Raw genomic sequence first — 13187 nt, forward strand, 5'->3', positions numbered from 1 at the left:
TTCATCAAAGGGGCCATGGATAGAACCAGTGCAGCAATTCTAATAATAGTAATGATATCAGGATGTTTACCTGACCAAGCACTACTGTGATGATTACCAGCAATTAAAACCAGGCTTGCATATATTCCGTTATAGTAGCAATAATGACATCTGTACCCAAGCAACCAAAATTGTGCTTCCCCTCCCCCATCCTCATTTGCCTTTAGGTATCTGATCTTTTCAGGGGCTTTCATTCTCCCGTTCTTGTCACAATTGCTGCTGTTGTTGATTTATATGTTCATCATAACATCTGTTCGTTTGTGTGTGTTTTTAAAAGCTTCGCACATGGCTTTGAGATTTAATGAAATGTGCCCTGGGATCCTACATGGTCTCCTAACAATTCTCAGAGGGACACGGGTGGCTCTGTGGGTTAAACCACAGAGCCTAGGGCTTGCGGATTGGAAGGTCGGTTCAAATCCCCATGACTGAGTGAGCTCCCATTGTTCGGTCCCTGCTCCTGCCAACCTAGCAGTTCGAAAGCACATCAAAGTGCAAGTAGATAAATAGGTACAGCTCCGGTAGGAAGGTAAACAGCATTTCCATGCGCTGCTCTGGTTCGCCAGAAGTGGCTTAGTCATGCTGGCCACATGACCCGGAAGCTGTATGCCAGTTCTCTCGGCCAGTAAAGCGAGATGAGCGCCGCAACCACAGAGTCGTCTGTAACTGGACCTAATGGTCAGGGGTCCCTTTACCTTTTAACAATTCTCAGACCCTTAAAAAAACTACAATTCCCAAGATTCTTTGGAGGGAGAGCCATGGCCTTTTAAAGTAGCACCGCAGCATTTTAAAAGTACGGTGTGAATGTGGCCCTGGATTGTGTGATGTCAGGAGTGTGGTTAATTCACAGAGTGAATAAACCCTTCTTCAAAACAGGTCTACTAATGCCCCCAAATCCATTCTGAAGGATATCAGCCCTGAGTGCTCACTGGAAGGACAGATCGTGAAGCTGAGGCTCCAAAACTTTGGCCACCTCATGAGAAGAGAAGACTCCCTGGAAAAGACCCTGATGTTGGGAAAGATTGAGGGCACAAGGAGAAGGGGACGACAGAGGACGAGATGGTTGGACAGTGTTCTTGAAGCTACGAACATGAGTTTGACCAAACTGCGGGAGGCAGTGGAAGACAGGAGTGCCTGGCGTGCTCTGGTCCATGGGGTCATGAAGAGTCGGACACGACTAAACAACTAAACAACAAACAATACCCCCAAAATGGAATACTATGTATAGCTTGAGAGTTCTGTTTCTCATATTCTAAAAAGCACAAATATTTATTATAATTATTGGCAAAGGAAAATGTGTTCAGGAAAATTCCAGCATAAGGGCAAGGATAGGCCCACTCACCACACAGCACAGCTCACTGTTAATTGAACTATAGCCCTGATCTGATTTTGGTTGAGGCTACCCTCATAGCGTAGTTAACCTATGGGTTGATCTGCCCTTGCTTGGCACAAGGATCACCTACCTCTCCCTGGTAGAACAACAAAGTGAGAACTGAATTCCCTTGGTTCCAGTTCTGCTTTAAAATCTTCTGTTCAAAACTACAAGAAAGGTAATAAAACCCACCAAGAAATCTTCCTGGCACCAAACGGGTGAGTACATAAAGGAGATTAATTACACCATGATTTAGGCACATACTCATTATCATTAACAAAGAGAAATGTGTCCAAATTTAACAAAGGGGAGGATTATTCTTTCCTTCCAGACAGCAGGAAATCAAAACCATCAAGGAGATTTTGGGGTTTTTTCTAAGCCGATGTGACAAATGGGGCTGAAGCTGCTTACCTTCGACGCAGGAGGGCTGCGCTCTTGTTGTGCCAGCCACCTGACCTGGGAAGCAGGAGCACTTGACCGTCTGCGACCGCTCTTCAATCCTGTTCTTGTTGCAGCACCGATGCACTGCCACCACTTCGCACGTCCCTTGCTTAACTTGGTGGTGGCCTGTTGATGACAAAGGGACGTTCTGCTGAGCCAACTGCGGTTGGTTACCAAAGGCACCCTGTTTGTTTGTTTATTTGGAGAAGTTATATGCTGCTTTTCACCTCTGCGACAAATTATCAAAGAAGTTTACATGGAAAATGCAGTGCAACACACTGAGTGGGGTCCTGTGAAGTCACAGTGGAAACAGAACAACTTCGGCTCATTCAACTCCCTCCCTGCCTTGAGCCACACACCTCCTATCTGCTCTGCAGCTTCCCTCAACCCTCCGGAGATTTTGCGAGGTAGGGGGAATGATGCAGGGAAAGGAAAAATGTCACTGCATGAGCAGACATCATTCTGCTCATGCAGTGACTGTTGGATTTAACCCATCGTAATCAATAAAATCCAGTTATTTAAACCAAACTGGGGTCGGGTGGGAATACATAGTGAAAATCAGAACAGCAAGAATGGGAGGAAAAGGTGTTGGTAAACAACTTTGTTTTTCACTTCCAGAGGAAGCCATCCAACATTTGGGACTCCCTGGATCTCTGTTGGAGTAGGCACAGAGTAGGCAAAAAAAACCTCCCCCCTCTTAAAAAAAAATCAGTTTAGTGACAAATTCTAGGCAATCTTATCACAGCCATGCCCACACTGACACTCTCAGATCTCATTTTCACAACCAATAAAACAATTCATAGGAGCAATGTGATTGGGATTCATGGCACAACCCCCGTCACTAACCTTACAGCATTGAACAGCCATACATCTCTTCAGAAGTAAGTCCCACTGAGTTCAGAGTTAGGAATGTATTATAAAACATCATATTAAACGGATATCTGGCTTGGTTAAGCCAAAAGTATTGCTTGCTTTTGTTTTGTTGCCGGGGCATCAAACAGAAGCACTTCCTATCTTATGTGCAAGAAAGTTCTACCTTAGTGAGGCCTCCTTCCAAACGTGTTGCTAGTTACGGTAATCTGGCTAGCATCCTGGAGTTGTTCGGGTAAGTGCACCACTGGATAACTGTGGCAATGTCCTTTGTTGGGTTTTTATTCTTGCCTTTCATTTACACAGAACAAAATGTCAAGGCTGTCTGCTCGCCAAAGGAAACTTTAATGAGAGCTCAGTACTTAAGGCTGCATCCCTATACCCACTGAGCTGAAAGTGAACTCCAAAGGACTTATTTCTGAATGAAGATAGGAGTGTGTAATAAGCACTGAAAGCCTGCTAACATTTACCTGGGAACAAGCTTCAATGAAATCAATGGAACTTACTTCTACATAGGCATGTAAAGGAATCCACTGGGGCCTATCTACATTTCTGCTTGTCCCATGACTAGAAAGCATGAGCCCAATGTATTGCCAATGGCTCTTAGTGGCCTGTGTTGTTTCTTAATGGCCCTAACTTGGTCAGGTTGTTTTTGCATAAGCTAGCTCAGGAACTCCTCTGCAGTTGGTATTTCTCTCTTCACATCCCAAATAATCAAACTCCTATCATATATTAATTTCTAGGGTTATTAGTTTCTAGGGGGGAATTCCCCCCACAATCTATAACATCTTATCTTATTAGTGCATGCTATAACACTAATATTAATCACATGGCGGGGGGCGGACGGACAACTTGCCCAAAATAATGCAGGGTCATGCCATTCTGGGATTTAAACAGAGATCCAAGGCCAAGCCACTGGGATCCTCTGCCTCTATAAATCGTGTCGTTCCTCAAAGAGGGCACATGTTTCGGTGCGACCTGGCAACCAAACCCTGTGTTGTGAGTGGGTATGAATGGATAGCCACAACACCCTATTGGTAGGTCCCTTGATGCTGGGTTTAATCAGGCCAATAGGACGCTAGCCAAACTGATCAAGGGACCCATATATGCCCATGCACATGACCCAGAGCTTCCTCTTTTGGTCAGTGCATCAGAACACCAGCAACGTGTCCGCTGCGAGCTGAAAGAGAGAGCGATCTATCTTTGATGATTACGGTGATCTGTTTCCATTATTCCCTTTATTTTCCCTGTTTTCTCCTTTAGTCAATTATCCCCTCCCCGTTAATCCCCACCTTGCCTTTTCCCCATCCCCCCCCCCAAGGGGCTTTGCCCCACAGGGCTTCGGCCCCTTGAGCCAGAGCTCGCTGCTGCCTCACTAGCCTTCGGAAAATCCCAGCCACAAGTGTGAGGCAGCAACTGGCCTTGGGTGATCCATCACCCGGGTATTACCTATTGCAATGCGTCCCTTTACAGGCTTGGTGGGGTTCATCTGTCTGTGACTGGGAATGATTTATGGCTGGCTTCCGTGTCAGCAGAGTTAATGGATTGGTTACAGGTGTGAGTGGTTGGCGGAGAGCAGCGGGTGCTCTCGTGGCGGATAGGCTCTGGTTCAGGTGATTGGGATGGGGGAACGCTCTCACCATCCCTATGTGAAGGGTATTCTGTTAAAGGAATCCAGGGACTCAATGGTTTGGTCAACCCTGCGAAGGGTTGTGCCAGTGCCTGAGTTCAGGGGGACATCTGGGTGGTGGACAAAGCATGACCCCGGCTTTCCGCCATTCCAGGTGTTCACCCTAGGCTGACCTATGCTGCTGCCCTGGGTCAGCGCTACCTGCAAGGGTGCAGGGAGCTAGTCGAACCAGAGCCTATGCAACCACTCACCTGATGTAATCAATAAAGTTGTGTCCTAAATTCTGCCAAAAACCAAACCAAAATTTGAGTCTTGTCTGAATTTATTTAATGGGGGAGGTTTAAACTTCCATATCTGTAATAAGGTGTGATCTGTTAACTGGCATGCAGACCAAGGTTGGTGGGCTGAAAGCTATGCAAGGGGAAATGTAGTCTTCTGTTTTCACGCTGAATAATGTATTTTTAAAAAAATGTAAGGTTTTATTCCACCCTCCCCTGCCCACACTGTACTTTTAAACAAAATATGCTACAGCTGCGAGATGCATAATGCATTTTACAGGAAGTTGGGAAAATGTTGATCACAGCATAAAAGTGTCTCTCACAGCCACTGTATTATGTTTATTGGCAGGCTGTGTGTTTTCATGGAAGCGCCTGATACCTAAGTAATAGCAATAAAAGGGCTCCATTGGGAAACAGAGGCGCTGTAAGTTGAGAAATGAATAAGAAGAGATCACGGCTGCATCCTTCTCCGTTCCGAAAGATCAATCCCTAGAATCTTCCAGCGAACACTATCAAGCGTTAATAAACGGAAGATTAAAATTGTGCAAACAACAACAACATGACTATAAAGAATGGATGTTGTTATGGAGACTGGAGACTATTCCGTTAGGCAGATGGCTTTCTCATAGTCAAGGATGACTGGCTGATGTTTCCTCAATAGGAGCTAATGGAAGGAGATGTTTCCTTGATTCCTGAGAAGTCAGAGTTCTTCTTTCAAGTTTTTAGATTGTAATTCCCGGTTAAAAGGTAAAGGGGCCCCTGACCATCAGGTCCTGTCGTGTCCGACTCTGGGGTTGCGGCGCTCATCTCGCTCTATAGGCCGAGGGAGCTGGCGTTTGTCCGCAGACAGCTTCCGGGTCATGTGGCCAGCATCACAAAGCTGCTTCTGGCGAATCAGAGCAGCGCACGGAAATGCCGTTTACCTTCCCGCCGGAGCGGTCCCTATTTATCTACTTGCACTTTGATGTGCTTTTGAACTGCTAGGTGGGCAGGAGCTGGGACCGAGCAACGGGAGCTCACCCCGTTGCAGGGATTCGAACCGCCAACCTTCTGATCAGCAAGCCCTAGACTCTGTGGTTTAACCCACAGGGACTCTTATATTGCAGAGGACAATCCTCTGTTTGCAGGTGTTATTTGAAGGGTTGACCAAGGCAAATCTGGTGTAAAGGTACATAACCATAAGACGGGGGGGGGGAGCTTGGAAGTTCCCCCATCAACACATAGTAAGCGGACTTAACGGGAACACAGGCCATCTGCTCACGTTCCTCCCCAGTATGGAGTGATGCAATGGGTTTCTATTTAAATTACAGTAATTGCTTTTAAATTTTAATCAAGACATATACAAGCATATACAAATTTTATGAAAACCTGTGTCATCTTTTGTCCTCTATTTTGGTGAAGCATTCCAATTTGTGGGAGAGGGGGATTGATGCGGAAGTTTGGAAAAGTGGCACCCTCCGGTTTTGTCAATGGGACAGAGAAAGTCTGAAGGAGGTTGCATGTTGGCTTCCAAGAGAGAATCAGAGGCAGGGAGTTTTATAGCAGTGAGCTGGCTTTAGGTGCAGCACCTACAAGGTTGCTGCCAGCTTTTAGGATTCTGCTTGCTTCCAGTAGACAAAGATCTGTTTATATTAAGTAGGTGGCGCTGTGGTCTAAACCACTGAGCCTTGTGCTTGCCGATCAAAGGGTCAGCAGTTTGAATCGTCGCGATAGGGTGAGCTCCCATTGCTCTGTCCCAGCTCCTGCCAACCTAGCAGTTCAAAAGCACGCCCAAAAGTGCAAGTAGATAAATAGGTACCGCTCTGGCAGGAAAGTGAACGGCATTTCCGTGCACTGCTCTGGTGTTGATGTTCTGTTGCGCCAGACGCAGCTTAGTCATGCTGGCCACATGAGCCGGAAAAACTGTCTGCGGACAAACGCCGGCTCTCTCGATCTGAAAGCGAGATGAGTGCCGCAACCCCAGAGTTGTTTGTGACTGGACTTAATTGTCAGGGGTCCCTTTACCTTTACCTTTAGATGTTGCTACAAGTTAACAAAAACATCTTATGTCCTTTAGAGGAGAAATTGAGAATTGCAGAATTTTAAATACCCATCATTATCCTTCGCTTCACTCAATTTTGTTTATAACACTTCCATTTTCTTCTAGTCGTGAGGGTGGGGGATTGGGGGAGGGCTCACAAATGGAGTAGCCTAGGGCCTCTCTTCATCTACACCCAGCCCTGGCTACAACCAATGGAGTTTGCAGTGCTCCAAAGGAAACTAAACTTATTAGAGTGCCCCTGGGATGCCACCACTGAGGAAAGTGAGGAACACATAACAACATTAGCCATCCCTCCCATTTATGCACATTCTATTCACTCGTGTGGTATGCGGTGCTGGGGGGGGGGGAATAAATAGAATCAAGCCAGGAAGAGAGCTGGAGAGTCCTCATGGCTCATGTGGAGACTCTCCCCTGAGCCCCAAGAGGACACCAGTGAGGGTGGAGGAAGTCCCAAGGAGATCAGAGGTGCAGTGGGGTTTGTTTGGGCCGCTCAGCCCCCCTGCTAAACTGCTGACATGTGAGATAATGTAGGAGCAGCTGCTTTCCCGCACTGCCTCCAGCCATCTCCAGACCTTAAATTCTATATATTTTGGTCTGGAGTGGAGAGACAGCTGGAGAGCAGCGAAAAATAGGTATTTAGAAGCTTTACACAATTCCGCTTATGCACACAGGGGCCTGGGACGTAACCCCCACATAAGTGGGGGGGATGCCTGTACTTTTTTAAAAAAATGAGAGCCTCTGGTCCTGTCCTAATGACCCTCAAAATCCATGGGGACCTCCAGACACTCAAAAGGGGTATGAAAATATAATTACAATGAAACATTAGTGCTGCCTACCGTAGATTAGAAGATCTTACACTGTATCATGTATCAGTTTTGGAAGATCCTATTTAAGTGGAACTGATTTCATTGTTAGAGATTATCCTTACATCTATATTTGTGCTTGTCGTGATGTTATGATAGTGGCCTGCTTGCTAAGCAGTGTAACAGACAAGGCAGGAACTAGCATGGCACCACCGTGGCAACTTGAACAAACTGGGCTGTATATCTTCTTTCACTGACTTCTCTAAAATTGTATTGCACTTCTCATATGAACCACAGCTTCTAGCATACGAACTGGGTCTTAGCGTGCTTGCGAAATGATACGGGCTGGGGGTGTCAGTCTGGATGAAATCCTGGATCCAGACCTCGTGATCCTGTATCTGAGGATAGAATATACAGTAAAAGGAGAAGCTTGTCAAACCAATTCCTTCCTCCAGGTAATGGCTTGGCAGGCCAGTTAAGTGCTCATCAGCACATCAAAGAATGAACTAAGTGCTGGTGCTCTCCAGGAAAGATGGGAGATCCTTGGCTGGAGGCTGTGGGATCCTAGGTAGAAGAACAATAAATAGCCAGAGTTGTTGCTAGGTGTGATCCTTAAAGCAGGCTGGAGGTGCAGAGAGAGATGTGTTTGCTCTGCACTGGAATTGGGAGCACTCATGGATACCTGAAGGGGAAGCAAGATCTATGGGGATGTTGATGATGTACGCATTATGCTCAGGTGGTATATTGTTGTTGGCATCGATCTGTCTCAAGAGACAATGGAATGTACCTCTGGAGTTGAAGTCAAACTGGTGTGTTAGCAGCACCGAAGTAACCTCTCTGGTACACAATCCTGGGCAGTGTGTGTGGAGGTCCTGGACTGCCCAGTCAACAAGACCCCCATCTCAGCCTTACTGATGTCGTCCTAAGGAAAGCAGAGCAATACGTTTCGCACCAGCTTGGCTGCAGGAGTTGTTTGAAGGAGGCAACTCCTTAGCTCTTTCTTCTCCTGAAGATATCCCACAAGACAGCAGAGGTTTAGGATCAAAGTCTTCCTTCCTTCTCCTAGATGGGCTACCCTCCCAGGTTGACAAGCCCCATCTGCCCCTCACATCATGTGCAGAAACTGCCTTCTTGACCATTGAACCTAGTATTGGTCTCATCTGCTCAATCTGCCAGAGCCTGTCTTTGTATGCAGGGGATGTCCCTAAATCACCAAGGGTTTGAGACCCATTGGCTAAACTCACCTGATTTAGCCAGCCAGTTATAGCAGTTTCCTGGGGTTTGCTCACTGTTGTATGCTGACAGCTTCTGGGAGCCACAAGTGAGAGCTGAGTGTAGGGTGGGGACCAAAGGTGGACAAACTACCCCAGAAGGAGCATGGTGTTTCTCCCGCCAGAGGTACTACCCCTCCCCCAACACCCTATTTCCCCTAAAGATACCCGTGATCTTCTTTCCCAGGGAACTGGATCCTGGAAAAGCACTTGTAACCCCCAGGATCTCTCACTGCTCAGAGTCTGGGAAGCTTATTGGTAAGTTTGGTTGGACTATCATTTATTTTTATTTTTTCTGCAGTGGGATCAAATATCCCCTTGATTGCTCCTATTCTCCTCTCAGAAAGGCATTTAAAGCAAAATTTGAGTGAAGCCATTGTTCTTGGTTTGCTTGCAGTGGTCACTGAAAAGCTTAGGCCTGGATATGAGATATGTGCCATTCAACTGATTCACCACTCGGGCAATAGCTCTCCCCCACCCCCCTGCCAGCACCAACCTTACCTGCACATGCATTTTGGTATCAACACGGATATATACTATGATCACTGAGCACCGGGTAAATTTAAGGCAGGTATTGTATGAAACTGAAACAACTCACATTGAAAGCTAAAGTGCAGATAAATTACAGCAATGGGAGCATTGTGCTTCACCACAGAGCTGAATGCTGGAAGATGACAGCTGCGGTCTCACATAAGTCAGAGGCACTTCAAAACAACTGTCTGCAGAGAGTAATGTGGGGAGGGGGAGAGAGCCGGTTGGAGAAACTAACAAATGGAGAAGTGCAGGAGAAGTGCCAAAAGGGAGAAAACAAGATATCATTGGCTGGGTCTTATATGTGGTATGGCATGTGGTGTGTCCTATCAGGGCATTCAGTTGACAAGAGTACAAGGAAACAGGTGAGGGGAAGGCAAGAGAAATTCATCTCACTCTACCAATCTGAGCAATATCTGCACTATGCACTTTAACTTATATGCACTTTAACCTATATTCAGAATTCATCATGCGAAAGGCTGGACTAGATGAATCCCAAGCCGGAATTAAGATTGCCGGAAGAAATATCAACAACCTCAGATATGCAGATGACACAACCCTGATGGCAGAAAGTGAGGAGGAATTAAAGAACCTTTTAATGAGGGTGAAAGAGGAGAGCGCAAAATATGGTCTGAAGCTCAACATCAAAAAAACCAAGATCATGGCCACTGGTCCCATCACCTCCTGGCAAATAGAAGGGGAAGAAATGGAGGCAGTGAGAGATTTCACCTTCTTGGGCTCCTTGATCACTGCAGATGGTGACAGCAGTCACGAAATTAAAAGACGCCTGCTTCTTGGGAGAAAAGCTATGACAAACCTAGACAACATCTTAAAAAGCAGACATCACCTTGCCGACAAAGGTCCATATAGTTAAAGCTATGGTTTTCCCAGTAGTGATGTCTGGAAGTGAGAGCTGGACCATAAAGAAGGCTGATCGCTGAAGAATTGATGCTTTTGAATTATGGTGCTGTAGGAGACTCTTGAGAGTCCCATGGACTGCAAGAAGATCAAACCTATCCATTCTGAAGGAAATCAGCCATGAGTCCTCACTGGAAGGACAAATCCTGAAGCTGAGGCTCCAATATTTTGGGCACCTCGTGAGAAGAGAAGACTCCCTGGAAAAGACCCTGATGTTGGGAAAGATTGAGGGCACAAGGAGAAGGGGACGACAGAGGAAGGGATGGTTGGACAGTGTTCTCGGAGCTACTAACTTGAGTTTGACCAAACTGCGAGAGGCAGTGGAAGACAGGAGTGCCTGGCATGCTCTGGTCCATGGGGTCACGAAGATTCGGACATGACTAAACGACTAAACAACAACAACAATGCACTTAAAGTAGTATCATACCACTTAAATGGTCGTAATTTCCCCCAGAGAATCATGGGAGATGTAGTTTGTTAAGTCTGCTGAGAGTTGTTAGGAGACACACACACCCATTCCCTTCACAGAACAGCCATTCTCAAAGTGATTCAGCAGTCAATCCCTCTTCCCAAAGAACTTGTAGCTCTGTGTGGAGGAACAGAAGTCAACTAACAACTCGTAGCACCCTTAACAATTCCCAGGGTTCTTTGGGAGAAGCCAGGACTGTTTAAAATGGGATTATACAACTCTACATGTAGAGGGCAGATGAAGCCCCAGTCCAGTAGGAATGATGGAGGTGCATGATTGACAGTGGCAATATGTGTGGTGTTGCAGGTAGCAGCAGTGCTGGGCATTGTGGGGGTGGTACGTATGCCGATGGGCCCATCTAAGACCCTGGGCTTGTCAGGAGGTGCCCGTCCATGCCAACTCAACACAAACCCTGTGAATTTTTTTTTTCATTTGCGGTAAAGACACAGCCAGATCGCCTGATCAAAGAAGTTTTGCTGGAGAAGAATCAACGTGGCTTCTGCAAAGCTCTGCCCCATTTCACTAACTTCTTAGAGTTCATTGAGAGTGTTAACAAGCATATGGATACAAGATGATCTAGCAGACATTATACCCTTCAGCTTTCAAAAGGCTTTTTGACAAAGTCGCTCATTAAAGGCAGCTCAACTTTATAAATGGTTAAAGAACAAGGAGCAGAGAGTAGGAATACAGTTGTCACAGTGGAGGTGTGCTAAGTTGTGGGAACTGCTGCTTTTCAACGTGCTCAGGAATAACCTAGATTCAGGGGTGAACAGTGAGACGGCCAAGTTTGATGCTACCAAATTATTCAGGGTGTTAAAAACAAAACGGAGTTCAAAACACTCCAAAAGGATCTCTCCAAACTGGGGAAATGGTCAATCCAAAGGGAAATACGCTTCAGTGTCAGTAAGAGTAAAGTAGGGACCACAAACAAACAAACCCAACTTTAGCTACATACTAGCAGGCTCTGAACTGGTGATGATAGACCAAAACCTTTGGGTAGTAATGGATAACTCAATGGAAACATCAATCCAGTGTGTGGAGCTCTTGAGGCTGTGGAGAACAGCTTGACAACAATGTTGATTCGGCCTGTGGCAGATGCAGAAAAGGCAAACCCCATGCCAGGAGTCATTAGGAAAAGGAGGGGAAATAAAACTGTTGGTATTGTACTGCCTTATCACAAATCCATGGTTTAATTACACTTGGAACACTGCAAACAGTTCTGGTTGCTTCATCTCAAAAAGAATATTTTTGAGCTGGAAATGGTGCAGGAAAAGGCAAGCGAAACGATTAAAGGGACAGAGAAATTCCCCTGTGGGGAAATATTTCATTTCAGGCTCTCTTTTTATTTATTTAAAACATTTCTATCTCTCCTTTAAAAACTCAAGGTAACAACAACAAACTTACTATAAGGAACAAAATACAAAAAGGGGCAAGGCAGCCATTAGAACAAGTAGACATTGTCCAGGAATTTAAAAAAAAAAACTGTTCAGTAAAGCAAGTTAAAACACAAATCAATGGAGACCTTAAAACTATTTGTATTCCAAAAGCCCTGCTAAACAGAAAGGTTTTACGAAGGTTTATTAATGAGGAGATGAAATGAGCATTGCTCAACTGGGAGCTCTAGAGTGACTCATTGTCATGGCGGGCTAGTAAAAGCTAGCACTTGGCTACCAAGCTGTCATAATTTGCAGTCTCCCCTGTTTGGATGATTTTTCATGTTCGCTCTTTGATACTTTGATGTAGTGAGCAAGCCCAGAGTCAGCACAATCGCTCTTCATGCCTTTGTCTCACCCATGTTCAGATTTCAAAATGGCCCTGTTCTGGATCTGGAAAACTGCTTACAACCTTTGAATGCCAAAAGCCATCCATTCAGCAAACGGTCTAGCTGCCAATGTCAGCTACCTGTTTTGCAGCCTGCAGTCAAGTGCTCCAAGGCAGAGCGTTTCAAAAAGAATGAACCGAAACGAAAGCTGGTGGGTTTCCTCTCCCGCCCATTTGACACCCAATCGTTTCCCAAGCAACAAAAGCTTCCAGCTCTTTCTTTGAATGGCACAGCTTTTCTGCAGGAGAGACCAGCTCATGAATAGCCTCAAAGCATCTTGTAATCAGTGTGCCACAACTCGGCAAGCTAGTGCAGCTGAGAAGTAGGAATGGAGAAGATCATAGAGAGTGAATTCTGTGAGATATCAGGGAAGGACAGAAAGTGGGAGGCGATCGCTATAAATTCGCATGTTGAAGAACAAGGTCCTTAAAATTGGGTGGAATGCAGTCTGCTGTTGGTTAACCTCTTAAATGGTATTGTCACAGGGTGTGCGTTGCGACTACTCTAGAGTAACGACTCTCCAGACCTTTGCCTTTTCATGCTTTTATTAAGTGCAGGCTATTTACAGTGCTAGAGCTATACATCCTCTCAGTCTAACCCAGAACCCTGGAATGGCGCGCTCCGCGTCTTCTTCCAACATAAGAGTCTGGGCACCCCAAATCTCCTCCCGCGTTTCCTCCTGCGTAATTCCGGAACTGGAGGGAA

General features: G+C 45.9%; 1 protein-coding gene across 1 annotated transcript in view; it reads right to left on the reverse strand.

Annotated features, from left to right (window-relative positions):
* Positions 1-13187, reverse strand: part of TAFA4 (TAFA chemokine like family member 4) — an 84513-nt gene that overhangs the window by 16453 nt on the left and 54873 nt on the right. Inside the window, exon 3 of the mRNA XM_060271023.1 lies at positions 1820-1975. Coding sequence (XP_060127006.1) covers positions 1820-1975 — 156 coding nt within the window. The remainder of the gene's footprint in view (positions 1-1819; positions 1976-13187) is intronic.

This window comes from Zootoca vivipara, chromosome 2 (genome assembly GCF_963506605.1).
Source record: "Zootoca vivipara chromosome 2, rZooViv1.1, whole genome shotgun sequence".
NCBI lineage: Eukaryota > Metazoa > Chordata > Lepidosauria > Squamata > Lacertidae > Zootoca > Zootoca vivipara.